The sequence below is a fragment of the Geotrypetes seraphini genome, chromosome 19 (genome assembly GCF_902459505.1).
Source record: "Geotrypetes seraphini chromosome 19, aGeoSer1.1, whole genome shotgun sequence".
Classification (NCBI taxonomy): domain Eukaryota; kingdom Metazoa; phylum Chordata; class Amphibia; order Gymnophiona; family Dermophiidae; genus Geotrypetes; species Geotrypetes seraphini.
The window spans coordinates 21,935,693-21,957,221 of NC_047102.1; the positions used below are offsets into that span (position 1 = coordinate 21,935,693).

The window sequence follows — 21,529 nt, forward strand, 5'->3', positions numbered from 1 at the left end:
GCCATGATGTACCCTGCCCTTCTGTACATTTAACATTTAGAACTGTAAGAGTTAGATAAGTGACCTGCTAGTGTGAGCTTAGGACCAATAATTGTAGAAAGTTATAGAAGTAACAAAATAAATTGTAGTTTTTGCATATATTAGTTTGCGAAAAGAGCATAAAAGCACAAGCGCTCTCTAAAGCAGCAGTCCCTTCACTATCAGCTGACTGGCAAAAATATTTACTTCAATATTTACTCCCCCTTCCTACAGAATTTCACAAAGGAGAGAGAGAAGTGCTTAAAGATCAAAGAGATTAAATTACAGATGTAGTCCTTTTCAGAATTTTTAAATTTAGACAAATAACTTCTAAATTTAGATAAAGAACTTCTTTTTAGCATGGAATATAAGTTCCAGAAATCATATTTTTCGTTTATATTCATTTCTGAATATACATAAACATTTGATAACATAGCCAAAAACTTCAAATGCAAAACCACTTATCTGTTTCAGGAGACGAATAAAGGGACGAATTTGGCAAGGTCTGAAGCAAGGGCAGTGCTGAATAGAGTGGGGCTATTTTTAAAGACCTGGGGTAGACGGTTACTTGGGAGGTTTGTCCAGTGGAGGGGTTTTCCCATTGGAATGCAAAATGGGCTGACTGGAAGAGGAACCGACAGCAAACAAATGCATAAAAACCTGACGGGTTATGTCCTCTTCCAGGGAGCCAGAGGGGGCCAGCCCACACCAAATATTGGCCATTCTAACTGGCACAGAAGAATAAGGGTTGATTTGTTAAATGTAATCAGAGACAAATCCCTTTTTTAAAAATTAGCTAACATATCAAGGGGTCCCCACAGGTAGACCCCATTGTGCAATGGAGGACAAAAACACTTCCCTGTATTCCTGGCCCTGCCCGTCTCCAGACTAGGGAAATGCAGTACTAACAGGTCCACACTCGCTTCGTCCTCAAGGACGTCTCAGATACTCTCAAACACACAAAACACAACAGATTTCAGTTCAGTTACTCAACCAGAAAATAACAGTTTCCTAGAATCCCTCCCCACGACTTCAGCGACAGATCAATTGGCTTACTAGGCAGGAGACGAAGAGACAGGATAGGGATGATCAATCCCCACTTACCAGATGGTGGCCACTCCAGGACAGAATTAAACTGATACAGATTCTTGTACTTTAAACTGAGACTGGATAAGTCAGTTGAAGTGGTCAAACTTCCTGAGGTCTGCCAAACCCAAAAGAAGGGATGCCGGCTAAGCAGACTAGTCAGCTGTAGGACCAGAAACAAGTGACAAATCGATTAACCAGTGGTCAAGAGACCTTCAAGTTCCTGTTCGGAAGCCAAATGAAAAGTCACTTGGACACACAAAGTCAGAGGCGTGAGGAAAGTACAAGAGATTTATTACAGTATACCGGACTCTAGTGCAGTTAATAACTTGCCTACTAGAGTGTCAGATTAGAGCGGGGATATTGGATATGATGTCCAATATCTTAATTCAAATTGTGCACCAAGACCAAGTTACATCTAAGCCCCATTTGAGCTCATATTTGGCCGCCCACCGCCAATTATGAACCCAGACCCTGGTTCTTTTGCTACTCTGGGATCAGATATCCTCCAGAGTCAGGTACAATCCTTAGCTAAGGCCCTTCAAGAGTCCTGGGTCCTGGAAAGGGCCCCACTACCGATAGCTACACAAGTCCATGGGTATGTCCCTGGAAATACAGTATGGCTAAAACTTGGAAGTCAGACCCCCTGAAACCTAGGTGGATAGGTCCTTTTACTGTCCTAATTTCTTCTCTTACAGTTGTCAAGGTGTCTGGACATGAAACTTGGTTCCACTACAACACGGATCTTCAGCTGAAGCTTTCTAAGACCTCAAAAGTTCTGAATATTTACCACTGTACTTAGCAGGTGTTCTGAATATAATTCTTTATAAGTGTTTGAGTTTAATTGACTGCCTGTGGTTCACCACTGCCTTTAGCAAGTATCTTGAGTATAACTGTTTGAAGTTTTCTAAGTTGTGCCTGAAAGAAAAATGAGCTTCCTATGTTAGTATATATATATCTGATATTTGTGTTGCCCTTACTTATGCTTCTTTCTTCTGTATTTCTTTCCTATTGTACTTAACAAGTGCAGCCCCTTTTGCCTGATGTTTGTTTGCATGAAGGAGTTAAGTACAGAAAGTGTCAAACATTTGAGGGTATTTTCTGTTTCCAACCTACTGGTGATGAAGTTTAAAAGTGGGCGGAAATCTGCATTGATAATGTTGAGGGTCCACTTATCAACTAGACTCTTATTGTAGACCCCACTCGCTCGGTGTCTTTGTATTGTGATACAGGTATGTTATTTGATGTTTCTCAAGGTCATGGTACTACCCCTAATACAGTTTTGTGTGGCTCCCTAGATTATACCAAATGCGTTATTATACCAAATGTGCTAAGTATATATGTCTGTATAACCTGATGCCTTTAAGAAATGCCCCTATGAGGAAACCTTCACTAATGGTGGAGCCTGTCCTTTATGAGAAAGTGTCTTGTGGGCCACCTACAATAACCCACACAAATATCCCCCTAATACCCTGTCTGCCTCCCTTACTCCCGTACTAGCTCCGGCCCCTTGTGTACTACAGGCTACTGTAATCCCATGGTTTTCACTCTCACTGACCTATATAACTGGAATGCCAATGTCCAAGTCCAGAAGGCCAGAGACCGCATGGCATTGTATATTGATGGTAAAAGGCGAGACCCAGGTACTGTTGTATTGTATCCCGCTCATGTGCTCCTGTCCATCACTCTGTGGTGTTTCCCCAGTTTTATGAAATTATGAAAGTAGATACTAATATCCTGTAATCACTAGAAATCTGTTTGTACAGTTTTCTGAAACTATAAGTCAGACTCTTAATGTTAGCAATTATTTTGTATGAGGAGGGACTGGTATGGGAGAACAGTGGCTATGGGAGGCAAAGCAGCTGGACATGTTAAACCTGACTTCACAGACCCTCACTTTTACGTCAGGTCCACGACCTTCACGATGGGCCTTGTGAACCTCGATTGTCCTAACCAGGCAAAAAGAAAGGATCGGTGGCATAGTAAGGGGGGGATGGCCTGCCCCTGGCGTTGTCTTTGTGGGGGCGCTGGTGCCTCTCCTTCTCTCCGCCCCACTTGGCATACTTCTTGAAATGTTTACTGGCACAAGCCACATTTTTCACTTGCTGCTCACCAACCTCGACTACCTCCTGATGTCACTTCCTGGATGAGGGACCAGGATGTGATGTCAGAAGGGAGCAGAGGCTGGCATGAGCAGCAGCTGGAAGATGCTACTTACGCTGGCAAACATTTCAAGGGGTACACAGCGGGGCAGGTGCTCAAGGGGCAGGGAAGATTGGGGGGGGGACACATGGAGAGGCAAGGCTGGGCACCAACCTCCTTAGTTAAGCCACTGGATAGGATTGCCCAGCTGGGTACTGTATGTTGTCACTGACAGTGAACATCACTGGTGCCTGCATAATTTCAAGCTCTGCCCCCAACTCTGTCCCCAGATTGCTCTGGCACTATATATGGGTTTTGCAATCCAAACAGTGGGTACGGCTTCCTTATATGGATGGGGTGGCCTATCTAATGACATCGTAGATAAGCCGCCCTATTAGAAGATCCCCCATACCTTTTAAAATAAAGTAGCTCCCTCGCTGGCTTCTTGCCTCTTGATATTACATTAGTGTTTTCTATCCCTCCAATACCTTTCAGTTCTAGGTGGTTTACAAAAAGAGTTGGCCTGGGCAGGGATAGAGTCGATACTAGATACTAGAGTCGATAGAGTAAGCTTACATGAACTGAAGACTAGCATGAGCGATGGGATCTGGGGGAGGGTTTATAAGGTTTTGATATGTGGCAGCCACGGTGCAGGGCAGGAGCGATCTTTTCAATGTCCAGCCGGCCCCGTGCTGCTTCCTCAATGCCTGCATCAGTTCTCACTGGTGTCATATTTAAGTAGGTATAGTTGATTTTGGGTGGGGTTATAGTGACGTGTACCTGGGATGTTTTATGTGACGTTCACTGCAGTGTCCCTCTGCTCTGCTTTGCTCAACTGTCTGTGTGGCCCTCTGAAGCTGTCATACAGGCTGGAATGTACTGGGTTTTTTTTCATATCCTTGGGTGTTAGGAGGGGAAGAAAGGGGGGTCATGCCTTAATCCCTCCAGTGGTCATCTGGTCAGTTTGGGCACCTTTTTAACCTTTATTCATTTTTAAAACAGGTCTAGCCCCAAATGCCTAAATAGGGCCCTGGACGTTTTGTTAAAAGTTTGATTATCCATGCAGAAAGTCCAAGTCTTAAGCCCACCCAAAACACACCCTGTTAATATTTAGATAAACTAGAGACAAAACGACCAGAAATAATTAGCCACTTGGATGTTTTGACTACGAGTAGCAAGATGTCCAAGTTCCAGCTTATGCTGTCTTTTGGATGTCTATCTTTTTTGAAAATAAACTCCACAGGCTCTAAGTGGAGCAAAGAGAGAAAAGGGGCAAACTTAAAAGCAGCCTGCCACATTTTCTACTTTGGTCAAATAAGAGAAATTATTTCTTGCTCTTAAAATAGACGTTTTTCTTACAGTGATCCCATTCAGTGAGAAATATCTGCTTTCTTTCAGAGCAACATCCCTAGCTATTAATTACCATGTTGCTATAGCATCCCAGCGCTGTCCCCTTATCTTTAGGCAAGTCTGCCTAAAATGTGTACCCCTCATAAATTTATTTCAAGCTATCGGTGCCAATGCCTGGTCCTCAACATTCCACAAAATTTTTGAGTGCATCTGTTTTGTTTTTCTTTTAAATTTCTTCAGATTCATGACAAGCATATAGTGCTATAGTCCAGAGCAAAGGTTTATTTAAACATAACAAACGGATATATTTTACACAGGAAAACCTGAAAAAAATAGAGATATGGTATAATATTGAAAACCTAAATGAATAAATGGGAAACAAAGTGAATCTTTTTAATTTATGCTGTTTTAAATGATTTTTATGTAGTGTTTACTGGTTTGTGGATATTTAGATCAGTTTGTCTGATCTTCTAAGTTTATCTGATCTCCCCTTTACTTGTATTGACACCCATTCCCACAATTTCTGCTTTGTACTTCTCCATTACTGAATACCGTCTTGAACTGAAAAGGTATGACGGGATATAAATAAAACTATTATTATTATGTATGTTGCCTGTAACCTGCTCAGATTATACAGATGGGAGATATAAATCTGTGAAATAAATTTGGCTAAAATCAAAAATGTCCTCTTGGGGGAGAAGAAGAACAATAGTACTGACATGCAGAACTCGACGATCACAGAAGAGAAATGTAACTTGGTCTTGGTGCACAATTTGAATTAAGATATTGGACATATGCTCTAATCCCCGGCGCCACCTCTAGAGTAGTTTAGAAGATAGCTAGGTCTAAACCATCTAGAAGTAAAAGTGCAGATAAGGAACTTCATACTGAAGAAGCAATATCTTTTCTTCCCGGGGACGTTGATGCAATATATTCTTGGGGAGCACTTTTGCTTAATGAGTAGAAGGCAGTGTGTGTGTGTGAGTGTGTGTGGGGGGGTCCGCCACGCTTCAAGAGGGCACAGCCGGCCAGGTCTGGAACCTCCCACACTGCTCAAAACAGCACCATAGCACAGTCGGCAGCTGCGCTGAAGTACAGGAAGGTCCCGTGATGACTACTTCTGCTGCCTCTGCTCCGAAAGAGGTAAGTGACATCGGGGGGGGGGGGGGGGGGGCAATGGACTGGCAGCCGCAGTCACTACGGGACCTTGTCACAACTCCCTGCGTCTGCCGGCCCAACCCCCCTCCAACGTCACTTACCTCCTCCGGAGCAGAGGCAGCAGAAGTAGTCATCGTGGGACCTTGCTGATTTAGAAGGAAAAAAAAAGAGCATAGCAGGGTGATGGAAAGAGAAAAAGGGGGTCAGGGTGGTATGGAAACGGGAAAGAAAACGGGGTAAGAAAGGGTGTGGAGGGTGAGAAAGGGAGTAGAGATTGGTAAGAAAGGGTGGTAAGGAAGGGAGTAGAGATTGAGAAAGGGTGTCAGGGTGGTATGGAAGCATGGTAGAGGGAGAGAAAGGGGGCAGATGCTGATGGAATTTCAGGGAAAGAGACATAAGGGATACTGCATGGAGGGAGAGAAGGGGGTAGATGCTGATGGAAGTGGGGGGAAGGGAGAGGAGAGAGTAAAATACCAGACCATGGGGGTGTGGGAGAGGGAAGGAGAGGAGAGGAGAGAAATGCCAGACCATTGGAGGAGGGAAGGGAAGAAGATGGATGCCAGACCAAAGGGAGCGATGGAAGGGGGAGGCATAAAGTTTCTGGAAGGGGAATAGGAGAGAAGATGCCATATAGAAGGGGCAAAGAGACAGTGGATGAAAGGAAGAGAGTGACAAGAAGATGAGGAAAGCAGAAACCAGAGAAGACAAGGTAGAAAAAAAAAATTATATTTATTTATTTATTTTTGCTTTAGGGGAGATGCATCGCTATTTCTGTGGTGTTCCATTGTATGAGGAGTCCAGCTTCTTGATGCTTCAGTTTAACCTTTGTCTACGTATTTTTATTCTATCTCCCCATTTACAAAACTGTAGAGCGTTTTTTAGCATGGCATCTGAGCTGTTACCACCATGGCTAAAAACCACACTACAGTTTTGTAAAAGGGGAGATAGAATAAAAATACGTAGACAAAGGTTAAACTGAAGCATCAAGAAGCTGGACTCCTCATACAATGGAACACCACAGAAATACTATTCCATACTATTCCATACTCCACAGCTTCTTAAGCAGTCGTTCGTGAGGTATCTTGTCGAAGGCTTTTTGGAAGTCAAGGTAAATGATGTCTATAGATTCCCCTTTATCCATCTGGCTGTTTATTCCCTCAAAGAAGTACAGCAAGTTCATGAGGCATGACCTTCCCTTGCAGAAGCCGTGCTGACTAGCCTTTGCGGGTTCCCCTAGCCCGTTGAGGATTAGGTCAAGAGTGGCATCTCCTCGTGTTGGTTCCGTGACCAGCTGTTCCATGAAACAGTCCCTCACCGCCTCCAGGAATTTTGTTTCTCTCGTGCAATTTGAGTGTCCAATGCTCCAGTCTATTCCAGGGTAGTTGAAATCCCCCATCACCACCACACTTCGTGAGGTACCTTGTCGATGGATGTATTGTTTTACAATGGATGGATGGATGTTTTACAATGGATGTACTGATGTACTGCTCACTGCAATATGTAAGTTGCTGCCTTTTCCTAGGTACTCATGTGTGACGTGTGGATTGTTACTAAAAATCGTGTTTTCATACAGATGGGGGGGTGTCAAAAAATGATGGGCCCCTGGTGTCACATATGCTAGGTACGCCACTGGTAGAGAGGGCAGTGAAAACAGCAAGGAACTGTGACGATCAGGGCACAAGAAGCAGAGGCAGTTGGCAAACAATGCTCCTTCTATACTAAGATCTACTCGGTTTCCCTGCAACTATGTAACCTGCCATAAATTAATCCTTGTACAGCGAAAGCTAACAGGCTGGCAGACACCAGAAGGGAGACTGACATTTAGGATAAACCAAAGGCACAGCAGCCTTCGGTACCAAATGACAATAAATCTATTCTAAGAGGACTTAGATCACCTCCTGGAATTTATAAATGAGAATATTTTCACTAACTCTGAAGACTCTATTAAGTATTTTCCCGTGACCAAATAGGAGAAAATCTTTGGTAAATAGGTTCCTCTCTCAGTTACTGTCCTCTATATGTCATTGTCGAGGGCACAGGATGAAGTTAAGAGGTTCAGGAGTAATCTAAGGAAATACTTTTTTTATAGAAAGAGTGGTAGATGCATGGGGTAACTTATAATTTGTTTAACTCACCTTGAGTTTAGCCTCCCATCTGTTTATCCCAATTCACTCTGTACCACCCACCTTGTCTCATTCTAATATCTGCATTTGACCCCTCAGCTAAAGGATAAGCTATATTATAGAAAAGCATTAGCGTCATATCTATTATTTGAATGTTCTGATTTGTGCTTTTTAGATGCTTCATAAGTATATATCTCTCTTATTTGAATTTCAGTGCTATTAATAAATATTTTTTTAAACTGTTTTATGGTAGTCCTATTATTAAATTTCAATTTGCTGATTTTGATTTTATCTCATTCATTGTATTTATGTTTATACAAAACCTACTGTACCTACATTAAGATGACACCTGCAGGCATAAGGGCTATTGTGTTGTACAGATGGGTACAGTAAGTTTTGGGTGAGTTTTGGAGGGTTCACCATACAATAGAAGTAAATTAAAGTGACATTTAATTTACTTTTAATATGACATTCTCTGCAGTAATCATTCTGCTGTGCTGAGGAATGCTCAGCTGTCTGTTGGCTAGCTGCATGAACATCAGAAAAACTTGTGTTTTTCATGTGGAAGTCTTTATATTTGAGAATGGCTAAAAAGGCCCTTTTTCTAAGCCGAGGTAAGCATGTGCTTACTGCAGGGTAAAAAGCATTATTGTGGGGTGTGTTCACAGTAGTCCCACAGTAGTTCCAGGATCGGCACGTGCTTCCCACATGCTAAAAAATAGAAATATTTTTAATGCTGGAAGTGTGTTTGGGAGGGGAGAGTAGGCGCGCACAGCACTAAGCAGTTAGCGTAGCTACATTGGTGCACGCCAACCGATTAGCGTGGGAACCCTTACCACTTAAAAAACAGGTGTCAGTAAGGGATTCTGCGCTAATGGCCATGTGATGATGGGGAAATTAGCATGTGGCCCATTAATGGTTCCATTAATGGGCCACATGCTAATTTCCCCATCATCGCATGGAAATGGAAAACGTAGCCATTTTACAGCTGCATTAAAAGTGGCTTCAGTGCACAGGAAAGCCCGTGCTAGTAACAGCACTGGCCACTTTTTAGCGCAGCTTAGTAAAAGGGCCCCTAAATGTTTTGAGCACAGCCAAAAGCAAACAAATGATCACTCCAATGTAAAACTAGTTTTGGCAGGAAACCTCTTACATACATCTCTGGTGACTCTCCTTTGTTTTCAACATATGCATTTTGGTCTATTCCTGCTTTTTTGCGTCTTACTTTTCAATCTGTAGGGGAACCTTCTCCTTGCTTTTTTATGTTTGTTTGGTGTTTTTTTTTTTTTTTATAAACCTTCCCTTGAGCCTATTGAGATGCCCTACTTGCTCTTTAATAAGACCCAAGAGGTGTCTAAAAACAAAACCTACTTACTGTGCCTAGCACTGTGTCACATGTGCCTAGCATATGTGACACCCGGGGCCCATCATTTTTGACCCCCCCCCATCTATATGAAAAATATGATTTTTAGTAACAATTTACATATCGCACAACAAGAGTGTACCTAGGAAAAGGCAGCATCTTAAACACTGCAGTGAGCACTAGAACACCAACACATACATTGTAAAACTAAACAAACCAGATCCTGCACAGTCAATTGATCCTGTACAGTCGATGCTATCAGAAAGCCATGTCCCTTTCATACACACAAACAGATACACTCTCGCCCAATATGGAATAATCACAAACTAAAAATAGAAATATGTAGACAAAAGTTAAACTGAACTGCCAAGAAACCATGCAACACCACAACACCACAAAACCAGTAATACATGTTATCTAATACTGTGCAAAATATAAAGACAGTAGATGTAAATTTGAAAAAACTGATACATAACAATCACCACTTTACAAATTAACAAATAAAAATAAAACAAATAATGAGAAATAAGAAAATACCATTTTATTGGACTAATCCCCGTAAGTTCGGTTCTCATCCCCACAAACCACCTGATTCCATCCACACAAGCCTTGAATTGTTTTATATTGAACTTATTATATTAAAGTATAAAAAGAAACAATATTCTGTACAATTGTGAATTTATAAATCAGCATCTTCTCCCCACTCTCTCTTACCCATTTCCCTTCAGCGCCCTCAGCCCACTCTCTCTCCACTTTCCTTCAGCGCACGCACATAAAAACAAGCAAGTAATTTTATATCATTTTCATTCTATTCATTCATAGAAATTAAAGTCTAAATAATGCCAGACACATAATAAAACATGATTTTACAAAAATAATTCCCTGCACAGTCAAGCCTGCAAGGATTACTAGATGTCTTTCAGCAGCTCCCCTCCCTCCCTCTCCCTTACCTTTATGGCCAAGTCAAAATGATCTACCAACAATAAAATTTTAAAAACACAAAGCACACTGAACGCAGAGAAAATGTTAATTATCATTTACATTCCGCGGGTTTTCAAAGAAGTCAAGGCAGATGACTTTATGCATGTTACCTCAGTAACAACTATACAAAAATAGAAAAATATACCCCCTCCCTTTTTACTAAACCGCGATAGCGTTTTTTTAGCGCAGGGAGCTGCGCTGAATGCCCCACGCTGCTCCCTGCGCTAAAAACTGCTATTGCGGTTTAGTAAAAGGGGGCCATAGTGCAAAATATAGACAGCATATAAAAATTCTCAAAACGGACACATTTTGATCACTAAATTGAAAATAAAATCATTTTTCCTACCTTTGTTTGGTAATTTCATCAGTCTCTGGTTGCACTTTATTCTTCTGACTGTGCATCCAATATTTCTTCCCTTTTTTCAGCTTCCTGTATGCTTCCTCTCCTCCAGACCTCATTCCCTCCCCCAACTTTTTATTTGTTTCACCATGCCCCCTTCTTTCTTTCTCTCTCTCTCCATGCCCCCTTTCTTTCTGTCTGTCTTTCTCTCTCTCTCCGTGTCCCATTTATTTATTTATTTCACCCTGCCCCCTTCTTTCTTTCTCTCTCCGTGCCCCATTTCTTTCTTTCACCCTGCCCCTTCTTTCTCTCTCCATGCCCCCTTTCTTTCTGTCTTTCTCTCTCCATTCTCCATTTCTTTCTTTCTTTCACCCTACCCCTTCTTTCTTTCTCTCTCTCTCTCCCCATGCCCCCTTTCTTTCTGTTTGTCTTTCACTCTCTCTCAGTGCCCCATTTCTTTCTTTCTTTCACCCTGCCCCCTTCTTTCTTTCTCTCTCCATGCCCCCTTTCTTTCTCTATGTCTGTCTTTCTCTTTCTCTCCCCATGCCCCATTTTTTTTTCCTTCTTTCTTTCTGGCTCCCTGTCCCCCCCTTTCCTTCTTTCTGGCTCCCTGTCTCCCTTTCTCCCCCTGTCTCTGGCTCCCTGCCTTCCCCCATGCCACTGCCATTTGGAAACATGCTGCTGCTTCCACCGCCGCCGGGGAAAGGCTGCCACTGGCTATTGGAAACATTCTGGCGCCGAGATCGCCCTGCTTCTCTTCCCCGCAGGCCGACCAACTCTCGCTTCCCGACGTCAATTCTAACTTCGGAGTACGTTCCGGGCCAGCCAGGCAGCGATTGGCTGGTCCAGAATGTCCTCTCCGACGTCAGAATTGACGTCGAACGGCTAGAGTTGGTCGGCTTGCGGGGAAGAGAAGCAGGGAGGGAGAACTCGGCGCCAGCTTGTTTCTGATGATGGCAATGGTAGCCTATTCCCCGGTGAGTGGCCAGCTGTGCACCCCCTTGGGCCATGTACCCGGGGCAGACCTCCCCCGCCCTCCCCTTGGTACGCCACTGCCTGCAGGCATAATTAGAAAGAAAATGGAGAAAAAGCAGCCAAGAGTCCACAAAAGCAGCATGGATAGTAACAAACCAAAAATATAAACAACAGCTGAAAGAAAAAAGAAAGACATACTACTCAAAACAAATAGAAGGACCCCAAGACACAAAAAAGCTATTCCAGCTACTAAAAGTTCTCACAGACACCACACCCTACATAGCCAACAGGAACTCCATCCCTCCTTCAGCCACCCTCTTAGCCACATACTTTAAAAACAAGATCGCAAACATCAGAGCCACATTCAACGGAACCCCTTCACACATAGAGACCTCATTTCCCCCCACAGAAAAAGAACCAGTCGCAGCAGATAGAACCTGGTCCCATTTCTCACCCATACAATGGTCAGACTTCAATAACCTATATAATACAGCCACGCAGCCTGTGACCTCAACCATTGCCCCCACATACCTATTGAAAACCTCAAGTATATTATTCCGTTCCCTACTTCTACAATGGATACAATCTTTACTATTAGAGGGTCATTTCCCACAAGAACTCAGCGAAATCATCATAACTCTGATATTAAAAGACCCAAAGGAACAACGGACCAACCGTCCAACTACAGACCCATAGCTTCTATACCACTGTACGTCAAGCTGATGGAAGGCCTCGTAGCCAAAACCTCATACCTAGACAAACACAACTTACTCCACCCCACACAGTCAGGTTTCAGAGCCAACTACAGCACGGAGACCCTACTAGGAACACTAATGGACACTGCCAGACAATACCTCTGTACAGGCAAGAAAATCCTGCTAATACAACTAGACCTCTCTGCAGCATTCGACCTGGTTGATCATGACATTCTCCTACAAACTCTAGACTCCATAGGAATCTCAGGCAAGGTACTTTCATGGTTCAAAGGCTTCCTACAATCCAGAACCTACAGGGTTAAAACAAACCAAGAAAAATCAGAACCATGGTTCCCAGGGATCACCCCTATCAACCACACTATTCAATATATACATAGCCTCCCTCAGCTTCTACCTAGACAAACATGGCATAACCTCATGCAGCTATGCAGATGACATCACTATTCTCCTCCACTTCGACCACCCAGAACCCACCATGACAAGCACAATACGCAGAACACTCGAAACAGTAGCAACATGGATGACAGAGCACAAATTAAAACTTAACCCTGACAAAACAAACTTTATCCTCTTAGAAAACAATAAAACTCCTACCTTAACAAATCTAGTAATAAACTCGATCTCATACCCTATTCAACCCACACTAAAACTTCTGGGAGTACTTATTGACAGAGGCTGTACCATGCAACCACAAATCAACAAAGTAATAAAAGCATCGTTCGTGACCATGAGAAATCTAAGACAAATCCGAAAATTCTTCGACAGGAAACAATTCCTCCTTTTGGTACAATCCCTTATCCTTGGACTAATAGACTACTGAAATAAACTATACCTCCCATGCACAGCAATCATGATAAAACAATTACAAACTATACAAAATACAGCCCTAAGACTCATCTACTCATTGAAAAAATATGACCACATCACACCATGGCTCTCACTGGCTCCCAATACAAGCAAGAGTACACTTCAAATTCTACTGCCTACTATTCAAAGCTATTAACGGAGAAAGCCCAACCTACTGGAATAACTGACTAACCCAATCCACCTCAACCAGGCACAGGAGAACCCACTCACTATTCACACACCCACCAACCAAAAATGTTAAACGAGGAAAATTATATGACAACCTAATAGCCACCAAAGCAGCTAAACTGGACAGACAAATCACCACTCTATTGTAATCGACCACAGACTACAAAACCTTCAAGAAAGATACTAAAATCCTACTCTTCAAAAAATACATAAAACCTATCTAACATGACCAGTTCCTACCCAAACCCCACCTACCCACTTAATATACTCTAATATGCCCCCAACTACCCAACTAATGCTAAATGCCTCTATTTACCCAACACTTACCACCTTAGATCTCGACAACTCTCTGGTAATTCTTATTACCCAAACATTTATCACCTTGAGATCTCGACAACTCTTTGGTAATTCATATGTAACTCTTACAACATCTCTTATGCTATTCCTGTAAACTTTTATGTAATTTCTGAAAACTTTTATGTAATCCGCCTTGAACCGCAAGGTATTGGCGGAATAGAAATCACTAATGTAATGTAATGTAATAAGGGCTATTGTTGTGGTGTACAAGTGGGTACAGTAAGTTTTGGGTGGATTTTGGAGGGTTCACTATACAATAAAAGCTTTTTTGTTCTTTAATAAAACCCAAGAGGTGTCTAAAAACTGTTTGGGAAAAAAACAGAAAGAGGATATCAAAGAAATTGTAGAGGAAATCACTTATATCTGAGTTGTTTATTTTTCTTTTCTTTCTCATATGAACAACTCAAGACAGCTAGGCCTTGGTCAACTACACTACACAAGCTGCTTTTAAATGAGACATGGTTTAGGCACTAGGTGCTTAATCACTTGCCCTTACCTTATGCTGTGCACCCAGTCGATTTGGATACGTTGTTTTGTGTGATGGTATTCTGCTAGACAAGCATCTCTCCACAGTCTGAAGTATTCCATCCTTCTCAAACTCAGCAATGTCACACAACATGTTCCAGGGTCTCATGCTGCGAAAATAATTGGTCAAATAGGCTTTTTTTTTGGTTCTTTTTATTTATAAAATATACTGGATTAATCTGAAAATAGACAAAATACTATGGACTTGAATGATAATGAGAAAGAACAAGAAACGCTATTAGTGGAGACGGGTCAATTGAAGATTATGAAAGATCTAATTCATTTTTAGATTTGCATTCTGATTGTGTGAAGTTTTGAGATCTCAGACTGAAGTGGAATATGGGAGTTTTGGGCATATTTAACAAAGATAATTAAATTAAGCCTTCTGGACGCAACACAACCTACAGACAGAGAAAATATAAAACTCTTCAAAATCTCTCTTCTGAAGAAGTCACAAAATGCTCTCCTCTCATATCAGTATTCTCATTTCCTAGCCCCTCTCCCCAAAAATTTGCTTCCTGAACACAGCAGGAAAGATTTGTAGGGCATGAGGGACCCCCCAAACATGCTCCACCCAGTCTAGGGAACATATACCAATGATCAGTACATGCTAGTTGTTATCAAAGTTTGTAGAAAAAAAGCTTTGTTACTGATTGTTACGAAAACTGTTCTTACAAAATACAAATCTTTGTGTATTGACGAAAACGGAGTTTAAAAATGGCACAGAAGAAAGCTGTACAAAGGAGATATCAAAACAGAGAAATATAGTCCTAGCTCTGTGTGTGCATAAGCTATAGGGTATATTCTGTAACTGGGTGCCATTAAATTTGGTACCTAGATGCAGAGTGCTGAATTTAATTCTATAACGGCATCTGGGCACTCAGATTCTATTATACTAAATTTAAGTTGACATCTATGCTTCTACGTTAAAAATGCCCGCTTACATCATATCTGTAACTGGACACAAATCGGTGCCTCAGTGGGAGTGTGGTGCAGTGGTTAGAGCTACAGCCTCGGCCCCGGACTGCTCTTTGTGACCCTAGGCAAGTCACTTAATCCTTCCAAAAAATACCTCTCTTTTATATTCTTTTCTTTATGTGTCTAACTTTATCAAGAAGTGGCAAATGAAAGTTCTTCTCATCACCTCATCCCAGATATGTTCTAGTGTGTTTATATTAGACAGAATGGGAGCCCACTGAGACAGATAGGGAAAAATGCTTGAGTACCTGAATAATTTGTAATCCGTATAGAATTGTAGGATATGCGGAATATATATTAAAAAAAAAAGTGCGGCACTTTAAAGAGTAATTTACACTGTTTTGTAAATGTTGGACATGTCCATGCCCTACCCACACACCACTTCCTGTGCAAACTCCTTGCATTTATGCACTAAACAAGTTACAGCATATCGCTTGATGTCCAACTGTAACAATCATGCCCGTTAAGTGCTAGAATTCCCTATGTTATCTGCATATGCACTCAGCACATAGATGTAGGCACCAGGTTACAAAATTAGAGAGTGTTTTCCAGAATAACTATACTGTCAATCAACTCCAGTCAACATGCTGCACCATCTCACTTACTCTTCATACTTGTAATGCCATTCGTTTGCTGAGGCATCGTAGGCGAAAAGCTTTGGGTTCCATTCTGTCCCATTCTCTTTCCTTTCCTTTGCTCCTTTTCTCTGAACCTCTTCTAGCACAAATTTCTCTTCTGTTGCCTTATTTTGGTCCCCTTCATTTATTGCACCGGTAACATGTTGCCAGAGCCTGGAACAGAAGAAAGATGAGACAATTGACCCAGAACAAGGACCGGGGAGAGTGAGAACCTCACTGATGGAGTATAGCATCTTCTGTGCTGACGACAGGTTTAGCGGAAGGTTTGAGCTTTTGGTACAGAATAAAAGGGCATGTTTACCAAGGGTGTTAGGATTCAGAGTTAACATGGAGTTTAGCATATGTTAACTGCAAATCTAATGCTTTTCTTATTGAGGGTACATTTTATGTAAGAACATAAGAATTAGCAAATACAGCACAAGCCCCTCGAAAAACTAAAACACTATAATCCAACTACACTTTCAACCTGGTTTTCAGCACAACACAACTACTCATGAGAGATCAATAGAGCCCATCAGGAGAAGTACTAACATTCCACAGGCATAGGGTTCCAAAGTAAGGCAGAAAAACCCACAATTCGCACCTCAACAACGCTTCTTTTGTGAAAATTATTAAGAGGAGGAAAAAGCCTCAGATCCTCCCCCTCCCTCCACCAAACCGAAAACTCAGGTTGAAAACAGGTGGAGTTTTACAGGGTGTAGTAAAGTCACTGGCATAAAAAACCTCCTCAATAATATTTCAAATAGAGAAAAGCCTTGCGCAATGCAAGTGAGATATATTCCGCCTTATATTGGGACCCCTGTTATCTGAAGATGATTTGAAAAGCCAAATCCTATTGATTAAACAGAAAGACACCGTTTCTCGGTTTAGTGGAGGGAGGGGGGGATCTGAGGCTTTTTCCTCCTCTTAATAATTTTCACAAAAGAAGCGTTGTTGAGGTGCGAATTGTGGGTTTTTCTGCCTTACTTTGGAACCCTATGCCTGTGGAATGTTAGTACTTCTCCTGATGGGCTTTATTGATCTTGTGCTGAAAACCATCAAGCCCAGTATCCTGTTTCCAACAGTGGCCAACCCGGGTTCCAAGTACCTGGCAAAACCCCATAAAGAAACAACATTCCAGAGCTCATATTGTGATGTCATAATGCCTCATTCCACTAGTGCCTAAGAGCCAATCTCATCAGTGATGTCATAATGGCTTGATTGTCCTCTACTTGGCTCACATAAGAATTGTCTTACTGGGACAGAATAAAGGTCCATCAAGCCCAGTATTCTGTTTTCAACAGTAGCCATCCCAGGTTCCAAGTACTGTACCTAGCTAGATCCCAAGAAATAAAACAGATTTTATACTTCTTATCCTAGGAATAAGCAGTGGATTTCTCCAAGCCATCTCAATAATAGTCTATTGACTTCCCTTTTAGAAATTTATTCCAACATTTTTTTTTTGTCAAAGGGTGTTAGAATTCAGAGTTAACATGGAGTTAGTGCATATTAACAGCAAATCTAATGCTTTTCTTTTTGAGGGTATATTTTATGCAGGCTGTGTGCTAACCATAGAAACATAGAAATAGACGGCAGATAAGGGCCACGGCCCATCCAGTCTGCCCACCGCAATGACCCTTCCCCACCTAACTCAGTGAATAGATCCCACGTATCTATCCCATTTGGCCTTAAAATCAGGCACGCTGCTGGCCTCAGTGACCTGAAGTGGAAGATTATTCCAGCGGTCAACCACTCTCTCAGTGAAAAAGAATTTCCTGGTGTCACTGTGCAGTTTCCCTCCCCTGATTTTCCACGGGTGCCCCCTGGTTGCCGTGGGACCCATGAGAAGGAAGATATCTTTTTCCACTTCGATGCGACCCGTGAGATACTTGAACGTCTCGATCATGTCTCCCCTCTCTCTGCGTTCCTCGAGTGAGTAGAGCTGTAACTTATCCAGCCTTTCCTCGTAAGGGAGATCCTTGAGACCAGCGATCATCCGGGTTGCCATTCTCTGCACCGACTCTAGTCTCAGCACATCTTTTCGGTAATGCGGCCTCCAAAATTGCACACAGTACTCCAGGTGTGGTCTCACCATGGATCTATACAATGGCATAATGACTTCAGGCTTACGGCTGACGAAACTCCTGCGTATGCAACCTATGATTTGCCTTGCTTTAGAGGAAGCTTGCTCCACTTGATTGGCAGCCTTCATGTCCTCACTGACGATCACCCCTAGGTCACGCTCTGCTTCAGTTCTTGTTAGGATCTCGCCATTTAGGGTGTAAGTCTTGCATGGATTATGGCTGCCCAGGTGCATGACTGCATTTTTTGGCATTGAAGCTGAGTTGCCAGGACCTAGGTCGTGCATCATGTTGTCGGGCATTGAGTTTTTGTCTGTTGTACTCTTGGCCACTACATTGCTTAGTTTGGCGTCATCAGCGAATAATGTTATTTTACCTCGGAGACCTTCTGCCAAGTCTCTTATGTAGATGTTGAACAGGATCGGGCCCAGGACGGAGCCCTGTGGCACTCCACTGATCACCTCCGTCGTTTCGGAGGGGGTGCCATTCACCATTACCCTCTGAAGCCTACCCTCAAGCCAGTTCCCAATCCATTTCGTCAGCGTGTCGCCCAATCCTATAGAACTCATTTTGCTCAGCAACCTGCGGTGTGGTACGCTATCGAATGCTTTGCTGAAGTCCAGGTATACGATGTCCAGGGACTCCCCAACATCCAGCTTTCTCGTCACCCAGTCAAAGAAGCCGATCAGGTTGGATTGGCAGGATCTCCCCTTAGTAAATCAATGTTGACGGGGATCACGTAGATTCTCCTCGTTCATGATCGTATCCAATTGGCATTTGATTAGAGTTTCCATTAGTTTGCTCACTATTGATGTGAGACTCACCGGTCTGTAGTTTGCTGTTTCCATCTTGGAGCCTTTCTTATGAAGTGGAATGACGTTAGCCATTTTCTAGTCCAACGGGACGTCACCTGTACTAAGGGAGAGATTGAAGAGTGCGGATAGCGGTTCCGCCAAGACATCACACAACTCCCTGAGCACCCTGGGGTGTAGGTTGTCAGGCCCCATTGCCTTGTTAACCTTGAGATTTGACAGCTCGCAGTAGACACTGCTGGGCGTAAACTCGAAATTACTAAATGGATCAGCTGAGTCAACCCTTGTCTGCAGCTGAGGACCAAGTCCCGGCGCCTCGCGGGTGAAGACTGAGCACAGATTGTAGTTCCTTTTTTATCTTTAGGTTTAAACAATTTTTATTGATGCAAACAACAACAAATACAACACTAGAGCATCCCAAAGGTGCATAGTACAAACAATGATGCACCATACACAATAGTAGAACAAGCATGTACAATAAAAGAGTAACATTAACCACTAATTACCCCACTAGTATTCACCATAACTCTCCCAACCCAACTAACTGAGCTCCCAAATTAGGACACCCATCTTAAGATCGCACTGCGGCCCTTGGGATGCAAGACTTGTAGATAAGGCTCCCAAATATTCAAAAACATCTTTCGCTTCCTAGACCCTCCGACATCTCGCAAATCTCAAATGACCAACTGATGCAATTGGTTCCGCCAATGCCAATATGCCGGAGGGTCCGGAACCATCCAGTACTGAAGAATACATTTCCTAGCCAATAAACTCATCTTACTACACAAAGTCCGATTCCCCCTAGGTAAATGACCAAAAGCCTCTGGCAAGTCCAAGACAAAGTGGTCCGGGGTACTGCATAAGGCTCTCCCAATTAACCCTGACATATAAGAGATTACACGCCTCAAGAAGCGCAGAATGATGGGGCATAACCAAAAGGCATGTCCCAAAGTATGACCCCCGTCCCACATTTATGACATAATGGTGTAGGGAGACCTCCACTATAAAACATCTGTGTACGAGTAATAAGCACGTAAGATCACCCTATAATACATTTTCCGCAACCAAGCACATGGGGTCACCCCAGGTGTCGCCCTCAAGGTATAGGCTACATCCCAATGTCCCAAATTAATCTGCAATTCCTTTTCCCATTTACCTTTAATGGTAAAGGTAGTCCCTGGTAATGGTAATGGTAGTCCCTGGCAGGTTGTAACTCTTGCAAACTAGCAAAAATGCTAGATACCTTGAGTAACGCCCCCTCCTCTCGAGCAAACAACTTCTGCAACCTAGCCCCCAAGTGCAAGCTCAATTGTGCTGTGTCGAGGGATCCCACATAGTGTTTTACTTGATGACATGCGAACTGCACTCCCTAGGTCTCCCCCACTTTAGCTAGCAAATCTGCACATATTAACAGCTCCCCATCATCCCCCAAAACATGTTCTAAATTTGTAACTCCTTTCGCTCTCCAGGACAAGTATTCTCATGATTCCCTTCCGCAAGGGCAAGAGATCAGTGACCATCGGATCACCTCCCAAGGTATGCAAAAGCCAACAACAAGCCACTTCCAATGCGCTAAATAATACACTGGAACAGATAGAAGGGGGAAATGCCCTCCAAGAACTATGTAATAATGCAAACACATCATAGGGAGCAAAAAATTCACGTTCCATCAAAAGAGGAGTAATTGCTAGTCATATTCACCCAATCTCCCAAATGACGAAGCAAACATGCATAATTATAAATCCGCATATCCGGTAATCCTAATCCCCCCATGCCAATTCCCCAACAACTGAGACACCTGCAATTTCGGTTTCTTGGCCGCCCAACAAAAACGAATATAAAGAATGCGTAAATCTTTCTTCAGCAAGCATAATGGCAAAGTCTGCAAAACATACAACCATTTGGGAAAGATGAACATCTTAACTAAACAAATGCACCCCATCAGAGAAAGGGGCAATGCCCTACATGTTTCCAGCAAGAGCTCCGTCTGTTGCTGAAGCTTATCCACATTAAGACGATATAAACAGGGAACCTGCATAGTCATCAAAGTCCCCAAGTACACAAACTGCCCAGGCGCCCAAGTCAACGGAAATCCATTCCCCCATAGGGCCTGAACCACTGCAGAGGATGCTAACGCCTCCGATTTATATCCACATTTAAACGAAATCCTGAATAATCACCAACTTCTTTAATCAAGTCCAATAAGGCTGTCAAGGAGGGCACAGGATCTGTAAAATGTACCAAGATATCATCCGCAAAGGCCGATAACTTAAAAGAGGTAGCTCCAATATCAATTCCCTGTATAGATCATCGCATATATATCCTGAATTAGGGAGTCCAATGTAAGCACAAACAACAACGGCGATAAGGGGCAACCCTGTCTCGTCCCCCTAGAAATTGGGAACCGGTCCATTTTGAAATCTTTCAACACTATTCTAGCCTGTGGAAGAGCATACAATGCTTGTACCGCCGATACAAAAAACCCATCAAATCCATAGGCCGCTAGAGTATCATAAAGAAAATCCCACCTCACCCTGTCAAACGCCTTTTTGGCATCAAAGCTAACCAGCACAGATGGGAGATTGCTCACCGCCCGTTGTTCCAAAGACAGCAACAATTTTCTTACATTTTTAGCATTTTTCTTACATTTTACATAGTAACATAATGGATGACGGCAGATAAAGACCTGTATGGTCCATCCAGTTTGCCCAACTAGAGGATGGTAAATCAAATACTAATAAACTTGAACCATGAATGTAGTCATTAACATGCTGTAAGTGTTAGGATTTAACAAGGGGGGAAATTCTATAAATGGTGCCCAGCTTAGGCACTTCTAGCTGACCTACTCATGGACGCCTAACTAAAATTTACA

General features: G+C 42.6%; 1 protein-coding gene across 3 annotated transcripts in view; it reads right to left on the reverse strand.

Moving 5' to 3' along the window:
• Positions 1-21,529, reverse strand: part of OSBPL5 (oxysterol binding protein like 5) — a 431,224-nt gene that overhangs the window by 18,526 nt on the left and 391,169 nt on the right. For all 3 annotated transcript variants that reach the window (XR_004537637.1, XM_033928646.1, XM_033928647.1), the window contains exons 18-19: positions 15,753-15,938; positions 14,141-14,279 (exon numbers count right to left, since the gene is read on the reverse strand). Coding sequence is in view for 2 of the 3 variants with exons in the window: in XM_033928646.1 (XP_033784537.1) it covers positions 14,141-14,279; positions 15,753-15,938 (325 nt within the window). In the remaining variant the exon portion in view is untranslated. The remainder of the gene's footprint in view (positions 1-14,140; positions 14,280-15,752; positions 15,939-21,529) is intronic.